This window comes from Python bivittatus, unplaced genomic scaffold (genome assembly GCF_059951505.1).
Source record: "Python bivittatus isolate LINGU-HERP-01145 unplaced genomic scaffold, Pbiv_v1 ctg000850_np1212, whole genome shotgun sequence".
NCBI classification, from domain to species: Eukaryota; Metazoa; Chordata; class Lepidosauria; order Squamata; family Pythonidae; genus Python; species Python bivittatus.
The window spans coordinates 32995605-33020052 of NW_028277112.1; the positions used below are offsets into that span (position 1 = coordinate 32995605).

At 38.0% G+C, this 24448-nt stretch overlaps 1 protein-coding gene across 2 annotated transcripts; it reads left to right on the forward strand.

The window, feature by feature from the left end:
* Nucleotides 1–77: 77 nt before the first annotated feature.
* On the forward strand, nucleotides 78–21740 carry LOC148213804 (protein FAM240B-like). Of its 2 annotated transcripts, none has more exons than XM_088130127.1 (3): nucleotides 78–202; nucleotides 15767–15909; nucleotides 17116–21740. In XM_088130127.1, the coding sequence occupies exons 2-3, from the start codon at nucleotides 15770–15772 to the stop codon at nucleotides 17198–17200; spliced, it is 225 nt and encodes a 74-aa protein (XP_087986253.1). In that variant the 5' UTR covers nucleotides 78–202; nucleotides 15767–15769; the 3' UTR covers nucleotides 17201–21740. The 2 variants fall into 2 exon arrangements, with proteins under 2 accessions (XP_087986253.1, XP_087986252.1); XM_088130126.1 differs by having other exon boundaries at nucleotides 127–202; nucleotides 15744–15909.
* Nucleotides 21741–24448: the final 2708 nt, after the last annotated feature.

Sequence of the window (24448 nt, forward strand, 5' to 3'; positions counted from 1 at the left end):
CAGGAAATGAGTTTGGTCTCCTAGCTATGCTAAAATAGCCTTCCGATGATGAAGGATTTATGTCGCCCTCCCCCATCCTGACCTCAAATAAAAAGTACAGAGGTATGCATTTCACTGCTGTTCTCACACCTCTTGCACTGAAGCAAGGACCATTTTTGTAATAATTGTCATCGGTTGGGGTCACACAGAATCCATCTTAAAAGTAAGTAAGACATTTTTGATTGCCCTGTGAACCTCATGTGGCATTAATATATGGCAGCCAAAGGTGAGATGCTGCTGGCCGCCTTAGAATAAAATCATTGATATGAATCTTGTAAATAAATTTAAGAACATAAGGGAAAGCCAGGGAAAAATGCTCAGCTTAACACCATTCTGAAAAACTTAGCGCTGTTGATGCAGATGAGATATTTTAATATTATGTCCCTTACCACATCCAATGAACAATACATTTCTGAATGCTTCTGGGCAATATTAATTGAGCCACATTCTTAAGTGAGACACAATATTAACATACATGGAGTTTTTCACTTTATTTCTTAAACAGTTCATGATTTTGATATAGATGGACCAAAGATTTCTGAACCTTCTAGGTTAGGATGTTATTTAATTCTAATTGTCTATCAATAACCAGGTCAGCTGAAAGCATGCTTTCTTTAAACGAAGAGTGAGCCAGTGATCTGTGCACTTCATGCTATATTACTCATTCATTTGTAGCTGATGGTGTGATTAGCCTGGAGGTTGGACACAGAAAACATCTGTAAAAAGCTGTTTCATACATACAAACCAATATTTTATGGCTCAGTACAGATGAACACCTATTGTGAAACTGGAATCACTTATTCACTCACATTGTTGCAATCTTCAAATTATGAAGATAGATATAGACATATGAACTAGAACAAAGTCTCATGCATTTCATTAGAGCTTCACTTGGTACTATCTTAATCTTCCAGCACAAATGAACTATGTTTACTTGGAAAATAATTTTATTGGGATCAGTTAAGCTTGCTCCAAAACAGATTGCAGCTAACAAGCTTCTTAAAAGATCCAGGCTTCTTGTAGTTAGCATGAATTTTTTTTTTAATTGAAATGTGTGTGTGTTTATTGTAAGTCTTTTTTTTTTGGCCTTGAAATCAGTAAAAATGTATAGTCTTACATATGAACATAGGCTCCTGATTATAATCTTTGTAAAAATATGGCATCCCAAATTTGTTATTAAAGCTAGTTAATATTTCAAAGTCTAGTTCACGTATTTGTGAAAATTGCTTGTATTAGTCTACAGCCTAAATACTGTAACACATTACTTATTATGCAATTTATGAACACACTATAACTGCACTGAGAACATACATGATCTTCTAACTGCAGAATCCCCTTCATGATACCTTTGTGATTATTATTTTTATATATAATTTTGTGTTTACTTTAAAATAAATACAGGTAGTTCCAGTTTAAGAACAAGTTCCGTTCCCAAGGTCTGTCCTTAAGTCGAATTTGTATGTAAGCCGGAACAGTATTATTGTATAATACTGTATAAAGAGTATTGTGCAATGAACTCGAATCATTGTGCATTTAACTCAAATCATTGTGTTTTTAACTCTAATTTTGCTACAGTAGGCTCCATTCTTAACTATGGGTCATCTGTAAACTGGGCATTCTTAACCCGGGGACTACCTGTATGCTACTAACATGGCTTAAACTCTTCAAAGTTTAATATATAAATCATAAATAAAACCAATAAAATAGTGCATCAATAAAGTTCTGTGTTTAAAAAAATTAAAAACCATATCTCTTAGCCTAATGTATCTGACAAGATTATTATAAGATAAAAAAATGAGATGGGAAAGTCATATGCATCATCTTAAACTCAAGGAGAAAAGGAGATGTAATTAGCAGCCACAAAACATCTCAGCTAGAACATAAAAGTACTTCTGATTTCCATATCCTCGCAGGAATAAGATTGTTTTCCTTGAATTCCTGAAAAGCAACATTTCATAGAGAATTGTTACTGAAATTACTTTCCATAATTAATTAACACTTCTATTTCTCCATCGAAGTGTCTTTCCAATAATTGGGGAGCTCAATTAAGAAAATTAACCACATGTTGCATAAATGTCAGTTAATAACTAACATCACAGTATGGATCCCACATTGATGCTGGGGACAGAATAAAGTGATCCTTATTAGTTGATTAATTAATCCAGGGTTTTAAAAATATACTTAATCTGTCTAAGAACTAGACATCAAATGTACAATGCTAGTTAAATCTAAACGTTTTAGAGACTCTTGCATTGGAGGTCTCTTTTTTCTTCTTCAAACTTTTTTCTTCTTCAGTGAAAGTCAGTGCTTCCTAATAGGTTTGTCCTTGAGCCTTCCATGCTTATTATATCTAAACACTTATACACACACACAAACACACATCAGTCACCGAAAGCTTCTTGTACTAGTTAATGTTGATATTGGTTCAATTTTAGACACTGTTGTAGCACCAGAGAGGATAGTTGTCATGCTTATAAAAAGAGCTACTGCACCAGTGGAAGCATGTAGCTACATATAGGAAGATATGGAAATGGTACATTTGCAGAATATATTTCATGAAAGCAAAAATACAAACTCCTTTCTAGGACAATACATTTAAAGTATTGATATATAAATAGTCCATGTGAAGATTGGAACAGAATCCTGATTTTGCAGATGATCTCTTGCCTAATCTTTATAAAAATTACCACTCATCAATCAAATGCCAGCTATTTGAATTATGGAAAATGCAAAACAATAGAATATGAAAAAACATGGAAATGTCACTTTTGAATTGACTGAGGCAATGAATTTTTTTCTAATGGTAAAAACACAGTTGGAGAAGAGCAATTGTCAATGTAAGTATCCTCAGTAAAATTAATATGTAATCTGAAAGGGAAGAAGGTCCACAATTAGATTTGATGGAGGTGATTTGAAAACATCCTCCCTTCCCTGCTTGTGCAGAAAATCCAGCCACAATGGATGCCTTTGGGCTAGAACTAAAGATGTCTCCAGTTTCTCTTTCTTTTGCCACTTGGCAACTGCTATTAAAACATGAATAAACCCAGAAGGAAAGAGCAAGTTTAAGAAGGAAGATTATATTTAGTGAATAGGCTCACCCATCCCATTAAGTTTGAATATGTCTGGTTTAGCTTGGGGTTGGGAGTTTGGTGAATCCAGCCATTGTGCTTTGTAAACCATATTTTAAGGTTTAGCATATAGTGTCAACCCAATGTGAGTTCAGAACAGGCAGATCAACCCAGTTGTAATAACATATACAGGTAGTCCTTGCTTATCAACTGCCTTGTTTAGTGACTGCTTGAAGTTATGTCGGTGTAAAAAAATCAGCTTTGTGACCACTTCTCGCGTTTATGACTGTTGCAATGTCCTGTAGGTACATGATCTCCATTTGCATGCTTCCCAACCAGCTTGCGACAAGCAGAGTTAATGAAGAATGCGGAAATAAACTGCAAGTTATGGTCACATGATGCTTCACTTAAAAACCATGGTGATTTGCTTAATGACTAAATGGGAAGTGAGGTCATAGGCCTGTCGTGGTCATGTGATTTTCCACTTAGAGACCATGGTGCTTAGCGATTGAGTTGCCAGTCCCAATTGTGGTTGCTAAGTGAGGTCTACCTATATTGGGAAGCAGGAGCAATGCAAACATATTGGAGGATAAAGCTGGAAGTGCCTATTTAAGCCCCCATACCAATCTGTTGTCTTCACATGTAATTCAAGGCACTGGCCCATCACCAGTGATGGTTTAAGTTTTGCCCATCTGGTCAGAGAACTGGGAGTAAGGAGAGACGTACCACCTTGTTTTGGCCTTGAATTTATATCACAGGCAAAATTCAAATCAGGACTTCTTACTGTAACTCAGCCTCTGTAGCCAGCATGCCATGACAGTTTCTTATGTGTGTAAACAGATTTCCCATTTGCCACTTAAAAAGCAGATAAACCAAAAAATAGCCAAAGCATGAGGGAGAAGTAAAAAATAAGATCTAATCCAGCATTTGACTTCCACAGGAACATGTCTAAAATAAGATGGGGAGCTCCATTAATACTGTGGGTCTGCCATGAAATATTTCAGTCAGCATTTCATGCATAAACATATTTGCAGAATCACCCCCACGATTGCTTGCCATTATTTGTTTGAAGGACAGAATGGAAGAAAGCTGAATTGTCAGTTCCTCTTGAAAAATACTGGGGGTGAAGAAACATTGGAGCAAACCTTCCAACAAGATGTTATCAATGTGATGCTGCTGACTTGAATATCAGGATTAACCATAACAGTACTGCTGAACCTCACTGAGCACAATGCAGCTGTCAGAAGCACTTTCCTTTCTTGTGTAAGACTTCTGTTATGTCATAGAAGGGCCTTTTCCATGACAGGATGTCAAATCCTCACATGTTGGGGCTTGCAATGCTATACTGTGTCTTTGGAGAAGCTTTGCATTGTGCTCTGATGCAATATCAATCATAATTATGCCTCCCACAGGAAAGCTTAACAATGTAGTGCTAATAAATTTTGCAGCACAAAATATTTTGTGATGCATTTTTAAAGCACTAGAATCTATTGGTCTTTGAAGTCTGCTTTCCTGATCATGCATGCCAGCACAAATATGAAACACTTTGTTATAATAATTAAAGTAATAAGATCATCCACCCACCAGAATAAAATGCACTAATGGATTTTGTTTACTCATTTTCAAACATAGCTCCTCTTTTGTCCTTCACAACAGATTCCTTTTCCTTACACTTTGGGTTGGAGAAATTTCAGAAATCTTCTACATTGTTCTTTTGACCCAACTCCTAGTTTCAAGTCATTCTAGTAAGAAATTCTCTCTCCCTGTAATGAATTCAATTCAGCCTTTTTGTTTATTTTAAATGTTTATTTATACCCCACATTTCTTCCAAGGAGCTGAAAATGCCATGTATCCTTCCCCCCAATTATTTTTTTTTATCACGAAAACCCTAGAGTTAGATTAAGCTGCCAATGAGGAAAATTACAAGCACCATTATTCATATTTTTTGTCTTCTACAAAGAATACTAGTTGATTTAAAGTCAAATGGCAACCTTCTCTAATAAATTAATATAAATCACCATCTTTAGAGTGCAAGTGATTCATCTAATGATTATAATCCAGCAGTGTAAGTACACCTTATTCAAATACGTTTTTAGGCCACCTTGCCCTGTCCTGAATTTTGACCATGAATTTTCTGCAGATGCTTGTTGAATGCATGAGGAACCACATAGCAAAACCTGAATCAGGGAGGTTAACGGTGTACATCTTTTTGGATAGAAAATAACCATGGTTCTCATATGAGTTACATAAACAATGGCCCTTCAACAAGGACCTTGGATCACTTGGTGATGAGCTCTGAACCTATCTGATCTGTTAGCAGCTTGAGAAGCTCATTCAGGCTCTGCTCCAATATATTTGAAATTGCAGCAAAGCTAATATTTTTCTTCAGCAAACTATGGTTCTACATGGTGGGTAATCTTCAACCAATGTAACAAACCCCTAATTTTATGTATCACACTTCTTTTTTTTTTTTTTTGGTGCCTTTGGTTCAGTCTCAACTCCTGGCAACTGTCTGGACTAGACCCTGATGTTTTCTTGGCAAGTTTTTCTGAATTGGTTTGCCATGGCCTCCTTTCTAAGGCTGAGAGAGAAAGCAACTGGCTCAAAGACACTCACCTGGCTTTGGACCTACGGTGGGACTAGAACTCACAATCTCCTGGTTTCTAGCTTGGTGCCTTAACCACTTCATCAGACTGACTCTCATGAGACAATAGTGTCCCTTAAAGCCTTGCTTCTCTAACTGGTAAAAACTAGTTAGCGCCTATATTGTTCAACCAAAGTTTATTAAGAAGGTGGGTTCAGCCACTGGATAAATTTGCTGGCTAGACCCTTGTCATCAGGGAAGGACATTTTTCTTGACTAGGCAAACAACAGTCAATCTTCCTAAAAAGTCTATTTTTCAACTAACTCCTACATTCTATTATAACTCAGGATAGTACTTAGGAGAAGAGAAATCAACATGTATTCAAGAATCCCAGATGCTCTCTTTACAACATGACCTCCACAACAAATTCTGAATGTGTGCTGAAACCCAAGATCATATACAAGCAGCTAGTAAATACCTAATTCAATTAGGTGACTGTATTGATGTTATTTGGAATTCTACATATGTGATTATTGCCTTGCTTTGTTTTTCTTTGTATTCCCCCTTTCCCAACACCTTCCTTTTTTATAGCTAGAGATTTAGCCTTCCTAGTTTAAAAAAGGGAAATACTTATTAAAATCTTTCATACATACATGGTTCCACCAATAGTCTTGGTGTTTCATAATTGGTGGAAGAGGTAAGAATTCCTCCTATAGGCAGAATAGGAAATTCTGCCTGACTAGTAGCAGCCTCATTATCTTTTATGGGGGAACCCATGGAAAAAGTATTCTGCTACTACAGTTTATCTCCTCTTCATTCATAACACCCCACCTCCCAGCTCCTGGATTCAAGGGAGGCATCTACTATCACCATCCCAAAAGGACTCAGCATTCTAGAGTTCCTGGAGTTTGTTGGTAGGAATTTAGAACTTCTCTCACACACTCCTGCACTCCCACTGGCTGTAATAGCAATCATGACTACAACCTGTTAGAAAAAAATGGCTGTTTACAAAATTGCTGACAGACTGTCATCTCATACGTAGTAACTGGATGGATGGAGAGAGACAGAGACAGAAACAAGAAACACACACACACACACACACACACACACAACGTGTACCAAGAAACGTAAATGGATGTATCAGCAATTTATGTTATTTCCCTTTTGTCTGGAATGGGATTGGGGAGATTTTTATCATGTCAGATCCAGTGGAGCAGGATACTGGATTGGATTTTCTTTCCTGAATTCTCCTATTGGTCTGCTGGTAGTGAACACTAGGTGGCTTGTAGCACTTCCAGAATGTTATCTGTGTTTCAAGGTCAACAAAAGTGAAGATGGTTACTGGTTGGCTTCAAACTGATTTGTGAGGATTGGGGAACAGAAACAGTGGGGGTGGCCTGGCATTTGCCATTGTCTCCATCTAAAAACAGCAAAATTCTTTTGGATTTATAGTACAAAAAAACGAAACAGTCATTTGACCCTAGAAAGAAGCTCATATATTCTAGACAATAATACTTTTACATTAAGGGATGACTTCCAAAATTGGGTACTTTCTTCCTACTTTCTCTAGACTTTAATAGGCTGCAACACACAATTAACAACTTTGAAATGACCAATATAAAGGTATGTTCTCTCCATTCTTTTCCTCTCTAACCTGTGATCTCTAAATGTGCTGTACTTCAGTTCCCATCATTCCCTGCTGGCACATTCTTTTACCATATTAATAGTCAACAATAATTCTGGAGAGAACCAGCCTAAGGAAGGCTGCTTGGGGATATTCTGAGGTTCATCATAATGTCTTAGATTCACATACCTTGCTAAGTCAGACTATGGTAGGTTTAGTTTGGTTTAGAATTTTGTGAACCCGGGCAATTTTCATTTGTTCAATAATGGTAGTTAAGTAAGCAGCTACTTAGTCCAGCATGTGAACCCAGTCAGTTATCTGTCCTGGTTAGCCATTAGGCCCAGTCAGCTTATTACTGACTGAAGTACTTTATGCATATGAGTTATGGGGATTGGAAATACTCATGCTACACCCCATCAGTCTTTAAAATAATAGCCAGTTTTAATATGCTGGTATATTAAATTACTGTATATATATAACTTATATAGCATCTTCTAGCATTATCCAACCATCATTATGCCAATATATATATATAAGTTTTATATCAACATTATCTGCGTGACTCTAGAAGCTGCTATAAGTGACTAGTGGGGAAATTACCTGAGTCAACTGCTTCTGGGAAATTCAAAACTATCCTGCCATAACGCTTATAAACTGGACTTAGCTATAAATGCTAGATGGAACCTCCTAAGTTCTCATCTTTTCCTCTGTCTTGTAGCTACTGAAATATGCTTCATCTATCTTGCTTTCCAAATAACAGCATTAGTACTATTTCCAAATTTCCATTTACCTCTTTGGTAACGTAGTTTTCCAATCCCTGTGAGGCCTACCTTTGCAAATTCAATCTAAAAATAATCAGTGCAATCTAATATGATTAAATCTAAAAATAAGCTTTCCTATGGTATCTTGTGTAGTAAAAATGTTTTCTGAAGCTTGTCTGATTATTTCTTTCATCTGGCAGCCAATGCATGTATTCAGCCTGTTTACAACCAGTCCAGTGTCAGAAATGATTGCCCGGGAGCAGGTTTCTCATTGTTGTCTTTTAGCAAGCTTGTCACCACAGGCTTAAATTAAATCTCATTCAGTCAGAACTTCTGCAGCAGTAACAGGCTAGCTCAGGTCAGGACTAACTCCAGAGATTTACAGAAAGACTACTTGAAACAGTTTGCATAGTTTTCAAAACATTACTATTTGCACATCTTCAAAGGTTTAGACATTCAGCATTTAAGTAGGCAATGGGTAGTGGCTAAAGCTACATTCTTAATTTTTGAACTTGTTCCCCATCATTACCCTTGTCATGTAAAAAAGCAGTTCCCAATCCTTTCATTTGCATAGACCCATACTATTCTCACTGAAAGACTTTGAGGACCATGGCCTAGGCCAAGGGTAGGTAATAGAGTGCCTGTGGGCAGCACATCACACAAAAAAATCCCTTTCTCCCATAGCATCTGCAAAATCCCAAAATTAAACAAAAATTCCCTTTTTATTATTATTTTTTTTAAAAAACTGAATTCTTTTGAAGTCACCAAATCTCACAAGAGGTTAGAGTCTTATTCTGAAGTCTCATGAGATATTGAATGAGAACATCAACATTTTGTAAGAATTAACAATCTCACAAGTTTTGGACAATTTATTTATTTATTTGTTCATTTTAATATCCATACCAGGAAAGATTGGTAGTATACTGATAGTAATACTAGACATTTGTATTATGGGAATAATTGAGGTAGGGCAATTATGAAGCAGGTATTACAAAAGTAGGCAGGGCCATGACCTGTTTAAGGAGTGAAATTGGTGCATTAATTGAAGGTGTCCATTTTTCCCCTTAACTCCCCAATCAAAAAACAACAACCTTTTGGCTCCATTCACACTTTTGATGACCCAAGAGTGGGTGGGCTATGGTGGGTTATGTTTTGCTGTTGGGCTGTGTGCAGCTTCCAAGCCATATTTTTTTGCACCCCTAATGTAGATGATGAACATTGACAAGAGATTAATTAGTATATAATATGTTCAGTTAATTAGTATAATTAATTAGTATATAATATGTTCACAGTTCAACCTTGAGCTACAGATTTTTTCTTCTATTAGTATATAATATAGTATATAATATATGACCAAGCTATTGATTGTCTACAATTAGCACTAACGTTCTACTTGCTAGATTCACATCATACATGTAAATCATGATTTAAATCATCACAGTGGCTAAGTTTGTACAACATTAATGCACAATTGCCAGACTAACAAATGACAAACCACTTACAGCTTAACATGATGTGTGACTATAACCATTTGCATACTACACTAAGAGTCAAACTATGGACCTGTTGCACGAGTGAGTTATAGCAGCCTGAAGTTCTTTGATAAATTTCTATGCCATCCTTATGAAACAGCTCCCAACATTCCCATAACCTCCATCGTTAGGTTCTGATAGATCCTTCCCTATCCCAGTTTTTTTCTGTACTAGAAAATATTCAGCTTCTTCTAAAATAATCTATTTCAGGATCCTTCAATAGTCCAAATATTTCCAAATGCTCCTCCCTTTTAGAAGGGTGAATCTTCTATTTGATGAAGTTGAATTTCATCTGCCCTCATTGGTTCAGAAAAACCAAAGCAATCATATCTGCTTTCTAAGCTCAATAATGATGAATGTAGAAAGAGCCTGTGTAGCATATCAATCAAGGAATGTGAAGGCAACTCTCTGGTTTCTTCTTCTTCTTCTTCTTCTTCTTCTTCTTCTTCTTCTTCTTCTTCTTCTTCTTCTTCTTCTTCTTCTTCTTCTTCTTCTTCTTCTTATTATTATTATTATTATTATTATTATTATTATTATTATTATTTATACTTCAGGAAGCATGGGGGGTACCAATCTGTGTTGTGACCACTGCATGTGACTGCCAAATGTTATTTGGAATTTTGCATTTCACCAGCAAAATAGCTACTTTTACCTTAAAGAAAAAGCAGCCATGGAATTCCAGTCTCAAACATGGTCTTCATCTACAGCAGTCTTGCACCGGATCTCCTATAATTAATTCTGCCTTTCTTCCCCAAAGTGATTTGCCTTCTGTTAACAGCAGAATACACACAAATGGAGGCATAAGTTATTTAGAAGGCAGCACCTATGTGAGTTTGGTTTCATTGGATCAGGATCACTTGATCATTGGTGGTGATAACTCAGCACTCCAAGTAAATCTACAAGCCCACACCTGTATGTTCAAGGAAAGCAAAGCTCTGTCTTCTCCCTTCTGTCCTTAAAAGGAAATTCCTATAACTGTAATTCTCATACTGGTATGAATTAAAATATCCCTGGCTGGAATCGGGGAAGGATTATTTTCTCCCACCGATCTGGAATACTTCAAATAGTTGTACTTTTTACTGGCTTCCGAGAAACATCCACCAGGCATGCTGAACCATGTGTCAGATTTTTCTTCCAAAATTTCATTCTCTTTCTTTTGCTTTGTTTCTTTCCCTTCTCCACTCCCCATCCCTGTCCCATCTCTGAGGAAATCTGGCTGATTATACATGTAGCTGCTAAAAATTAAAAATATTTAAAGAAATCCTGCCACATCCACCAACCTTCAATTTGGGACACACAAAGATTTTTGGCTCAGCTAGTGTAGATGAAACTACTCCAAGGATAAGTTTTGTTCTCTTTTCAGACATAGTGTCTCCATTTCCCCATTGGAGAGAATTCTTGCCTTTCCTTCCTTCCTTCCGAAGTTCAGGTCCTGTACAGAAAATGCTAAATTGCTGTGCGGCTCCAGGCAAAGCAAACAGACACAAAATTAATAAGTTTTGTTGCTCTCCCCTGTTGCTTAAGCTTGGACAGTGATGTGCAAAGCATTAAGACTATTGGTAGCAATTAATTTGGGTATTTTGTTTGGGTTTTTTTTTTCCTGAAAAACCTGCAGTAGCTCAGGGAAGGACATTTTTCTCTCCTTGTTCTCAGCTGTTCAAGATAGTAGAAGACAATCACAGATTGTCTTCACGTTGCTTTTGAGAGTTTGGGGAGCAAGAACTGTGCTGGAGTTGAAGTACCCTTAGGCTTCATCATGGTGACCACTGAGAAATCTGATAATAGCACTTCAGAATTTTGCAGCAAAACCCCAGGAAGCAGGTCACTAATACAAAAACAAATCTTCCCTCAGACTTCAAGGATTAGAGATAATGCACACACAGTAATATAGAAATGCTCAAGAGGAACTCACAATAAAAGACCCAGTCCCCACAATCGCAGAGGAGTTGAGGGACTGGGACTACAGTGTTTCATCTCTAGCACTTGCGTCCTGCCTCGCTGTAATCCATTTTACTTTTCAGAACCAAACACAGCCTGACAGGCAATCTACAACATGGCACAGGGGTTTGTTCTTCAAAGAGGGAACGCCAAAACACTGCAGGACACACACACAAGCAGTTGCTTTGAAAACAACTGCCCACTTCAAAGAGTTTATTTCTGTTCTTGACATACCAGATCTTTGAATTTCCAGCGCAGTGATTTAATTTATAGGAAGATTAGTGGTTCCCAGCTTTTAGAGGGAAAATAAAACTAATGAAATTTGGGTGAATGAGAGACTATGGGTGGTTGAACTATAAAAGTTGCCTTCTTTTTTGCTGTAGGAAAATAAATTTAGAAGACAGTGAAGGGAGAGGAAGCAAGCAGTGCTTGATTCATGGGAACGATCTGGGGTGCAAATAAAGCAACATTCACCTGAAATGCTGATACATTTTATTTTCTCGCCAACCTTGTTCAGTCATCTGCTATAGACAGATTAGAAAATACAATTTCATCTCTATATTTCTTAGGAAATACCAGCATTTTACTATATATCATGTATCTTAGCATTGCTAAAGAAGGATCAGGAATCACACTAATTGCCAAGGGAGATGGTGAATTCCCTTTTTCTTGGATGCATTTAAGCTGAGGCTGGAGACCTTCTGTTGGGGGTGCTTTAATGGATTCCTGATCAGCACAGGGGGTTGAAGTCAAAATCATTATGATTTTATGATTCAGTCCTTTGAATTTAATCCCCAGTGCTCAATAGGAAGGGGAAATCTAAGGCATTTACCTCCTGCTCACTGCGGAAATCAAAATTAAAGTTTCCCAGACCAAGAATGTGTTCATTTCTCCTCCCTTGAACGTATCCACTGAAAGTAAAACCATCACAGCTCTGGATGACTGGTTCCTCTGTTGAACTGCTTATTGTAGGGTAGTTTTTTCTAACTTTGAATCAGAATCTACCTTCCTGCAATTTAAACCCATTGTTTCATGTCCTGAGTCTGGTATAAGTGAGAACAGGTCTTGATACTTCTTCTCTGTTACATCCTTTGAGGTACTTGAGGAGCACTATCATATTCCCCCATTTCAGTTGCCTTTTCTCAAGGCACAGCATCCCAGGCTGTGTCAGTCTCTCTTTAGAGGGCTTAATTTCTAGTCCTCTGATCATCCTCATTGCCCTTCTCTGAACATGTTCCAATTTCTCTGAATCCTCTTTAAAATGCCTTTTGGATTTTGCCTAACAAAATAATTTTGAATTTCATTCCTAACTTTGAAAGTATTAGTTACTCTATCCAATTTTGTCAACTGCATGCTTACTAGAAAATATGGGAGCTGCAATCCAATTCATTTTGAGGAAGGCTGTTCTATATACACACAAATAAGCTGGGAACAATTGTGCAGCAAACAAGCTTCCTTATAACAAACCTCGGGACAGTTTCTCAGCTTTATTACTTTGGTTGCAGACCCATTAACTAATCAGCAGGGAGGGGGAGAGACAGAGAGAGAGAGAGAGAGAGAGAGAGAATGAGAGATGGGATAATGATGTACACTCCCATGCATTCTTTTTGTCCTGATATATAAAATATAATTTGCCTAGACATGATTGCCAAAGGAAACAACATTAAAAAGTAGATGTAATGGTATGTGGGAAAGACCTTGGGAGACTGGGCTAAGAGATGCTGCCGAGGGAACAATCAGATGAGAGCATAGCTCACAGCTAGATAGTGGGTGGGGCAAGAGGCTCAGAAGAGAACCTCCCTAGTTTCTTGGGCTGTAAAGAAGACCGGGGGGGCGGGGGCGGAGGGAGGAGGGAAATGTACTTTCAGACTTGCAAGATTCTGTCAATATAGCTTTACATAAAGTAGAATTAGCTCATCTGGTTGTGATTCCTATCTGGTTTATCCCATGAGGCTGATCAATCTTGCAAGTCTGAAAATACAGTTCTGCCCCCCACCCTGTCTTCTTTACAATCCAAGAAACTAGGGAGGGTCTTTTCTGAGCCTCTTGCCCCACCCACTGTCTAGCTGTGGGCTATGCTGTTTCTTATCTGACTGTTCCCCTGGCAGCGGCTCTTTGCCCAGTCTCCCAAGGTCTTTCCCACATACCATTACAGTAGGCAACCTACTGACTTATCATTTCCAAGGGAATTATAGCTTTTTAAGGGAACATGATTCTGCAGTTCTGTGTCATGAGTAAATGGTAACCTTCTTCTCTCTAATTTGAAATTAAGCTAAATACAGCAAAGATTAACTGAAAAATCAATACATTTTGTCATACAAAACAACCCTAATGAGCATTCAGTAATAGTTACTTCCTAATAGAACAATCTGCCTCCTAAGATCCCAATTTCATGACCGTTGGTCCCCAAGTGGCCTCTTTATCTCCTTCAGACTACAGTGTAATAGAACTAGGTTTAATACTTTTATTATTCCAGCACTATTTTTTCATAAAAATGGTTTTGATAGATCAAATATATAAAGAAATAAACAAGAAAATTATATTCCTGATTTAAAAAGAAACTAATCACCTAAAAATATTTGTGACAATTATAACAGGATAGTAGTTTGTTAAAGATGTTTTTATTTTCTCAAGTCCACTATGTACAGCTTTTACCTTTATATTTATTTAGAAATGCCGGACTCCTGATCTGGATTAGAATCAGGTTCTGCTTCCTTCATGATATTGACCACCACAGACACTCATGTAAATATCCATATGCAAACATTTAAAAAAGGAAACATAAACTTCCAATTGGCAATATTTTCTTTTTCTTTTTCTTTTTTAAACATTTACATATGGGAAGTTGAAACTTCCCTTGTTACATGCTGTGGTCCTAACTTAGATCATAAATCTTATCAGTAATTACAAGGAAGAGGAGTATACTACCTTTTTGTTGTAACATGTAGTTTGTCCTTAAGACCTAAAACATTAAAGACTGGAAAAAGTAGAAAGTCATTAAATCCAAGGCCAGTTTTTAAGATGTCATCTCTACCAGGAGATTATCAGTGTCCTACCAAAAGTTTCAAACACCCTTTATTAATGAAGTTGATATCTGACCATCACCTGACTGTCTGATTCAGCAGAACCATCTCAGTTCATTGACTGGGTTCATACATCAGACTAATGTCCCTCCCACATGCAAGAATGATGCCAAAACACTCAATACAATGCAATACACTCAACACAGAATCTTTTGCTTGATGAAATGCATTTTATGATCAAATGATACATATTTAGCATTCTTTGACATGCTATCCCCATTGATTTGTAAAACAGCATATTTCAACTCTTTATTTTAGTTTTCTTGTAAATTACCATGTCTACCATCATAAATTACCATGTCTACCATCATAAAACTCTGAAGGTTTAGAATCATCCAAAGTTTTTTCCAATCAAAGTAACAATGTACAGTAGGAGTTCCAGATACTGCTAATGCATCTGGTCCAAATTCTATTGTCAAAAGATGTTTAGCTGAATATACTGTCATTCAGCAGTTTTAGATAATCCACATTTTTATTGCAGGACTGCAAATGTTTGGAAGACTGATTATAAATAAGATGACCTAAAGTATTAGCATCATTTTTTGCCCATTAATTTGTCCAGAAAAGATTTACTTGTGATTCTCAATTTCTCTACGGTTGTCCCAGAGTGTCAGTTTCTCATGGGAATTTAAACTTCCTTTAAAAACAAAAAAGAAAGCTTCTAACTTGTTGTTCCCTCCTTTCTTCTCTTAACTGACCATTGCTGGGGCACAAAAATGGAAGACTATTCTCCAGAATCATAGATTTTGAATATTTAGATCTCTGCTACCATCTAGTTATAATTGGGCCAAATGATATGGAATCCTAATTATGTAATCTAGTTTCTTCTCAGAAAGTGTTAAAATGTAATTGGATGATGGCAGGACTTGATGGCACATCCTTCTTGTGCTTTCAGTTATATGGAAGCAAAAGATGGAGGGTTTTGTTTTGTTTTGTATTTTTAATCACAGCCTCTACTAAATGAACAATTGATCACAATTCTTAAGAGCTTTAGGAATGAAAAATAACATAATATATTTGTCTGAAAATTATGAGTGCCTTGCACAATAGGCCATAACAGGGACATTATGGAAGAATGAAACAGTTTTTTAACTTCTAATTTGGGATGGGGGAGATTTTTCTCTTTTCCCTTTACAGAAAATGAACAGTCAATATTTTCGCTATGAAGTCCTTGCCTGTGAGACTGGTGAGCTGAAAATCTTCTGGGAAAAGACCATTGAGAAGCAAACTCAGCATTCCAAAGCTGAGAAAGACCGTCTACGGAGAAGTGCATTAACCAAGTGAGTGAGTATGTAGTTGACAATTTATTTTTGATTTTGTTCGTTTGTTAACCTCATAAATAATATATACAGGGGATATATGAGAATGAGACCACACAAGGCTGACCCAGGACATTTGCTGACTCAGGAGAAAGAAAAGATGGCACCCCATTCCCCAGAAGCTGGCAATGTGGCAGGACGTTTCAGGCACAGCAGTGTTCTCCAGTGGAGAGGAAGATCTGGACAGTTAACAAAGAAAAACCAAGAGGTTCTCTTTATTGTCTCCCAGCATCTGCTGCCTGAAATGCCTCTCTTTTCCTAGGAAGAGGCAGCTGTGTAACTTCCATTTAACTGGAGCAGCCTTCTAGAGTCTTTCAGAAGTGTTGGAGCCACAATTGCCAGCAGGGAAAACAACTGGAGGACATCTCAGGCTTTGACAAAGGATAGGTCAACTATAAGGCCTAAGGAAATTGTATCCTAAGGCTCCTGTGGGGAAGGAGGGAATACAAGGCTACCAAAGGCAATGGAGAAAGAAATGGATAATTTTAAGTCCTTAAAGTCTTCAAAGACTTTAAAGTAATTTAAAGTCTGTGAAATGTCCAACTGACTGGCTGTCCTGACAGGGCCACAACATTCTTCTCATATTTATTTACTTTGGAATTATAGCAATTAAACGATTATTATTAGCAGGCTTGCCTGCCTGCCTGCCTGCCTGCCTGCCTGCCTGCCTGCCTGCCTGCCTGCCTGCCTGCCTGCCTTCCTTCCTTCCTTCCTTCCTTCCTTCCTTCCTTCCTTCCTTCCTTCCTTCCTTCCTTCCTTCCTTCCTTTCCCCCATCAGTTTTTAGCTTCTGGCAACTACCTGGACAAATCCCTGCAGTTTTCTTGGCAAGATTTCAGAGGTGGTTTGCCATTGCCTGCTTCCTAGGGCTGAGAGAGAGTGACTGGCCCAAGGTCACCCAGCTGGCTTCGTGCCTAAGGTGGGACTAGAACTCATGGTCTCCCAGTTTCTAGCCTGGTCCCTTAACCACTTCACCAAACCAGCTCAGATATATAATGCCCAACCCTTATATTCTATCTAAGGTGATCATACCCTATTGGGAGAAGCAAGAATTGCATGGAAAAATACAGGACTAGAAAGGTTTTAGCAGAGATTTAGAAACAATCTAGCCAAAGCAAGGCTCCTGCTGGTTAAGCAATGTCTATGCTAACCAAGTGCCTTTCTTCCAGACTCAGAAATGAATGGACAGCAATGCTGGAAAAAAGATTAAAAATGCTCAAAGAACATGATGGAAAAAAAGAAGTCCCTCAATGAAGAAAAAGCACATGTTTCTATGCACTCGTTGGAAAGTGGCTTAAATTAAAAGAAGAAAATTTGCACTGAGGCAAAGCTGTAGTGTTTGGTTTGCATTTGCTTAGAGCAACTTTCCAGAACTGGATACCCGTCAGATATTTTGAAGCGCAGCTCCCAGAATTCCCAGTCAACATGGTAGTTGTAACACACCTGGAAGACACCAGCCTAGGGGAAGAATGATTTAAGAACTCCCCTGAATTTATATGGGAAATATATGTAATATAAAGCAATGTTTCCTTCAAGAAGGGTTCAATTCCTGGTGATCTCATGAACATGTTTATGCAGTTTTCTTGCTAACTTGGATGTTGTTTGCCCTTGACTTTTTCTAAGATGTTCTCCTGACTCCTCAGTCTAGGGTGCAGCCCTGGAATGCCCTGATATCCACCATCCAGAGAGAGAGAGAGAGATGATAAAGATAGGTGATAGATAGACAGACAGACAGACAGACAGACAGAGATAAGCTTATATTACAGTTTGAATGGGTGTTCAACTAAAACACTTCTCTGATTTTTTCTTATTCCCTTCTTTTTTAGAGTGTAATATACTGTCCTAACTTTCAGAATTATATATTTTTTCTTGTCAATTTATAATTTTGTACATTGTCCTAGGATGCCTTCAGACTGAGAGACAACTGATAAATATTATCCAAATATAATATTTGCTTTTGAACACTATGTATGTCATCAAAACTACATGTAGCTGCAAATGCATGAAAGCTGTTCTCCAAAGGCCAGAGGATTTGTCTGTTCTCTCAGTTCTGAGGACAGACAGAGAAGTTTATTCTTGGAAGAGTGTCCACACACCTCTTGCAACCATTACTTTTTTGACATTGGGAGATACCAGCTCACAGCCCTCCTAGTGACAAGAGGTACCACAGAAGTATGTGAATCCACAGTGACTACTGCCTTCCTGGACTCCAGATATGCCAGCTATCCACTGAGACTAATAAATCCTTCCATTGCTTTCACTGCAAAGGAATGTATAAAATAAACCAGACCAGCCCTAGGGACAAAAACTGAGGAAATGGCATTCCCCTCTCTCTCTCCCACCTTGCAAAGTTCATGCTAGCAGGACTGGGGAGGTAATAAGGTTCTGTAAAGCTGCAACCTTATACACAATTACCTTGGCAGATGCCAATGACATTCAATGGCACTTATCTCCATGTAGAATTGCAGTATAAAGAAATCAAACCCCATGGTTGCACATATGATGGGCAAGTTAGAACATGTCTGAACCCCAATGGGGTTCGCACTGCCTCACAGTATGCCTGGCCTAAGACACTCTGTGGCCTGTTGCAAAAGATAAGATGGGGGCCTATTCCATTCCATTGACAGAGTTCAATTGTATTTTAACACTCACACAGGATGCAGTCTTCCATTATTTCTATGAGTATCTAACTAGTTTCAGAACTATCAGAATAATCGGAAGCTTCAGGATAATGGCTGAGTGGATGCCACTACTGTGACATCAGGCGCTATTGCATGAACATGTCCAATAGTAAATATTTTGTTTAATGTTAAAGTATAAACAAAGAAAAATCAAAATGGTTGAGCCATAAGAACACAGGCAAAAACTCATAAAACTTGTAATATCTGCTTTTCTTGTAAAACATCAGCTCTTAATATGTTATAGTTACTTGGGAGTCATTGGGCATCATCAAGGATCATTCCAAGTACCACAGCTCCTGAAGGTGCCACTTTGCCCACCCCCAACCTAATAGTAAGATTGGCTGTGCTTCACAATCATTATGGGATGCCATTCAGCCTTGCTCTTCTCACACATGGTTGCTCTATAATGTGGACATCCCTGTAATATACAGAATACGAAGACCGTAATGTCTTGATCTTCTAAATCATCCCCACCACTTTGTGAACCACCCTATCTGGCAAGAGTGGCACTAATCACATGTGATGTGATGATCAGATGAATAAAAATATAAGTCTCTCCTTCACAAGCAAGTCACCACCCACTTCAGATTAAACACATTGTCTTTTGAGATGATTAAAACATTCTCCCTTTTGCATTTGGTGTGTAATGACTGTTTCACACATCTATGTCATCATTTGGAGTTGTAGTCATAGAGTAAAGAACACAGACTCGTGAAAATATGCCATAATTTTTTTGTTGGTGTTTCCAAAAAGTTCCTCATAAAACTGATTTCATTAGATGCAACTTCAATATCATAATTATCTAATGGCATTCTAATCTTTTATAAAAGATGTGAATACAGAAATGTTATAAAATATATTTGCACTTAAAATAACTGACTCACAGTATTACTAACAGTCCATATTCTGAAATGATTATTTTATACAGGTAGCTATTGTGTCATTCGATGTTAAGTATTTGCACATAAATGGGAAATAAGAATCCTTGTGATATACATATTAAATGTTCTTTTCATTTTGCTGATGTTAAAATTGAGGCTAGGAGAGCATGACTCTTAGATCAATAAGGGTAAATGTCTTTTGTCAGGTTCAAAGGATAGCACAACTCAAAGTAAATATGACTGAGGAGCATACTAATTCTCCTTTCAAGTAGTTCTAGTACTCTCCTCCTCCAACCTCACTTTAAAAAATTAAAAATAGAACTTATATACCACATGAAATAGAAACAGAAATGAAACGCTATGTTCAGGCCTTTAAACAAAATATGTTTTCCTGTATAACAAGGCATTCAGTGTGGTCTTATTTATACAGCTTTTCATAACCAAAGGCATTAGCTAAATAAATAATGTGAAAACAAGTTACTGCCTTAGATCTTTGATGCCTTGTGACAGTTTCACTGTCTTTTAAAAAATATGCCTAGCATGCATAACAAAATCAAGAGAAGAGAGAACGGAAAAAGACACAGAGATAGGAAAAACTTTGTTTGAGGTAAACTTTTTGATGATTCACACAGAGATATGCTGAACAGTGCCATCAACTGTTCCCTGATGATGTATTAAAGGGTGGTTCTCAGTCTTGACATACATAAAATCTACTGAGTTTGGTCATAGAACAATAGAGAGTATATGCCAGCTTTTTCCAATGTTGTGCTTTCCTGATCACCAAATCCCAGAATCACAAGCCAGGAGGCAGAAAACTCCACGTATGGAGGTGGGGTTTGTGGGGTAATGTAAGAACAGGTACTATCTCCCAGCCTAATGGACTTCATAAAATGATTACAGGCTCACATTCCCCTGACTGAGGCATGAACATGTCCCTCTCATATTCTCCTGACATTGCCTTTAGGCATTCCAGTTTTAATGTTTTTCGCTTGCTCCCAGCAAAATTGCCAATGGACATATCTAGGATACTTCATCAATAGTGTGGTTGATCATACAACCAGGAATCTGGATTTGCTTACGTTCTATTGGTCACTATTGGCATGACCCCTCTCCTCCTGTCTCTGGGCACTGCCCACCATGGCCATTTTGGCTTCTGCTGCAGGAGAGATCAGATACTTGGCTTCTGCAGAGTCATCTACCACACAGCATTTGACTACCACTTTCCAAAATATTTATCAGGCCTTACGTGAACTTCTTATATACATGGATGTCCACACTTTGGGAAAAAAGAGCATGAGGCCTCTGTTTAAGAAACAGGGCTAAGCATGAATCTTCAGCTGCAAAGATGGTCAACTGAAACTAGGAAAAACAGCCAGTTCTGTAAGTCGTGTGCTGCTCGTTCTGATACCAGTGAGTGTGTAATGGGTTTTCCATGGCTTTCACCAATAAGAGGATTTGCGTGGCAGCCTTCTTACTCGTTTTATTTCTCTGGGGTTGATAGCATTTTGCCAGCTCCTCAGAATATCACATATGCTGCTGGCCATGACCGTTCATTTGCAATAGTGCCATTTCTTTGCAGCACTAGTTGAGGACACAGCTTGTTCATCATGGAGCATTCCCTCCCACTTGACCCTGCACCCCTCCTCCACACCTATGACCTGTCAGCCTGGCTATTTTTGAACACTGTTTAGCACTCCTTCAGAAGAGTGTTTGAAAAGAGACCCACTAACAGGTAACAGGCATGAAACACCTCTATGACTGCAATCTGTTAGTTGGTCACAGTAAGAGTTGACTAAACTAGCTGTTCTAAGCAGTTGCCTCTATTCGCGTATCCTTGCCCCACCACTTGTTAAAGAGAATGATTGATGGTATTCGGTGGGAAGGGATACAAAAACTACGGGAATCTACCAATTGCTTTCTTTAACTTGTTCTATATTTTAAAAAATAAGATAAGAGCACCATCCCTAACCAGCCTTTTTACTGAGGCAGAATTGGGATTATCAGTGAGTGAAATGCAGTTGAAGATGGTGTAGTTTTTCTGCTGCTCACAGAGTAGAGGATAGGATTTTCACATTGCCATGTGGCTGTGCCCCTGAAAATCAGACTGAAAGAGGAATGGAGTTATTAGTTTTACTGCCATATGTTCTTAGGAAAAAGCAGGATATACATCTAATAAAGTATTTATTATTTATTTATACAAACAAAAAGCTGGTTGTTTCCTTGCATGCATATGCTTTCAAAATGTGAACAAATAAATAATATTGAATAATGGAACATAGCAAGTGTTCTCTGCTAGGCTCCATTATTCAATACGATTTATTGCAATTTATTTATAAGTAAATTTATAAAATATTCAGTAAATTATAACTCATCACCATCATCTCTCCTACAACAGAACTTAAGGAAAATCAGGTTTGCATGTTTATAGCAAGAGCTGCAGTGTATCACTTTGTTTGCCGTAACTGGTGATGTTACAAGCCACTTACTACTTTCTGGGATAGCGCTTTAGTCCAAAATTACTTGTCCTTCCTTCCTTCCTTCCTTCCTTCCTTCCTTCCTTCCTTCCTTCCTTCCTTCCTTCCTTCCTTCCTTCCTTCCTTCCTTCCTTCCTTCCTTCCTTCCTTCCAAATCTGAGATGTAAATCACCCATTCATTCACTGGCCACCTGAGGTGACATACGAAGGGCTTTTCCCCAGGGTCAAGATAAAGTCCCATAACCCATCTTCAGCCAGCAGGAAACTATAATGTCTTAACAGTTGCTGTCCCCGTTACCAATCCCTCTTTTGCTAAAATAATCTTGTTGCAAATTATGCTGTTTTTACTTCCTGGGAGCAGAGTAAGTTAAGTGATTCTTGGATTCCCCAGCTTTGTCTCCTTCCCCTCTGACCAAACATCAGCAGCTGGTGGAAAAAAATAGGCATTAATCATTTCCTTAATGTGGGAAGGGATTGGAGCTGGGGAAGGAGGTAGGTGTTGACGGATAGGTACAGCCATCTGTCAAAACTTGATACCAGGACAGTTGATCCACAGTGGCTCTGTTGCTTCACTGGGCAGCCCTCCTCACCATCAATGATTCACAGGTTGCCTGATAAAACAGGAGGGCCACCCCAGAGGTGCTTCTGCCACCCTAGGATAAAGCCCTTTCTTCCACCCCCAAGTCTGATCCACATCTCTGAACTGGTGATTCACCTGGAAACGGGGGGGGGGGGGGTCAGTGAGGAGACCCTTGTTTGAAAGAATCAAAGTCTCCCATTGCCCAAAGCAGAATGATCCTGGAAGACACTACCAATTTATTCAAACAATAAACGTTAGAGAGAGTGGAGGCTAGACTGTATTCATTTGGAGCACTTCCATACTTCCACCAATTTTACTCCCCAATCTCTCAAAAGCAGTTTTAAAATGATCCCAGATCTTCAAACCTGCCAATATTAAAATATCGAGAAGAAGCAAATGTTGCGGTCCTCCACCAAGCTACTATTGGTTTTGCCATCACAGAAATTGCCATACCCTTGCTCTTCATACAACAAGGAAATAAAATGAATTGTTTGCTACCATTTCATCTATGCCCTTACCTCATGTTGTGTGCATCTGTCTAGTTGTAAGGGGAAAAAATACCAACAATTCCAATGAGAGGAAGCTGTCAAGCAGCCTTTCCTTTTGAAAGGCCTGAAACCTAGGAATCAGAAAGCATGGTGAAACAAGAGTTCCTGCAAATGGGAAAACAGACTGCTCACAAGCTTCACAGAAGCACAGCATTTCAAAAAACTTATATAATTATACTGTACTTTCAAATACACTGTAGATGAACCAGAAATAAACCAGCTTAGTTCTGGAACACAGCCAACATAATGAGATCACAGGTCAGGGCTACTTTTGAAGTGGTATGGAGTCCTCCTACAAGAGTGCCCTAAAATTAAGTTGAGCAATTAGAACTATCCGTGGTTGTATTTGCTTACATGTTAAACATAATATGTAAGCACTCAAAATTCAGTGATCAGAACATCATCTTATTTATTGTGTGACTGAGGTCACAATTGTAGCAAATAAATAAGAATGAGACACATTAAATGAAACGTGTGAAGCTTCTTTGATTTCTCTTTTTTTATGAGGACATTGGAAAAATATTTATTGCTGGATTTAACTCTACTTTCATTTTTTGCCTTGCAGTTCACTTTTAATGTCTAAATGAATTATTTTAGAACCAGATTCTGTGGTAGTAAATTTAGAGCTCTAGGTCACATTATCTATATTTATACAAGTACCAAAATCCCAAACTCAATTTCTTTTTTTTTCCCCCAAGAGTCATCTGGCTAGCAGTTTTATAAATGACTGAGAGCCAAATAGTGTATTCCCCTTGTAATAATACAATTTAAGATCAATCAGGAAAAAATATTCAAGTCTAAAAATGGCAAGAAAGAAACTTAATCAGTAGCAGGAACATTACTCAGTAAAATCCATGACAAGCTGAAAAGACAGCAGAATAAATCTTTAATTCATCATGAAGGTCCTTGTTAAAAAAAATCAAAGAAAGCAAAGACAAAACCTGCAATCTTTCACAAAACATAAAAACAGGATTCTCAAAAGTGAGACTATGAAGGTTGACCATCTTAAAAAAAAACAAGATCTTAAAACATGATCTTCTTAAAAGCGTAGGATCATAGCAGTGGGAAATCATGTTGACCAATTCTCAGCATCATGCAAAATCTATAATGTAGGGTGTTGTGACTACAGTATATCTACAACCTATACTTATCAATATTATACCTTGGACTTAATAATCTTTGGAGGAGCAAGTTCTTTAGATATGAACATGTACTACTTCAGTTACTGCAAGATGTGATCCACTAGTCCACATCCCACCCTCGCTCATTTAGTTGAGGGAGGGTGGGTAGACTTCTGTCTCACAATCCTGCCCTGATGGCCTCTCAATCTCTCAAAAT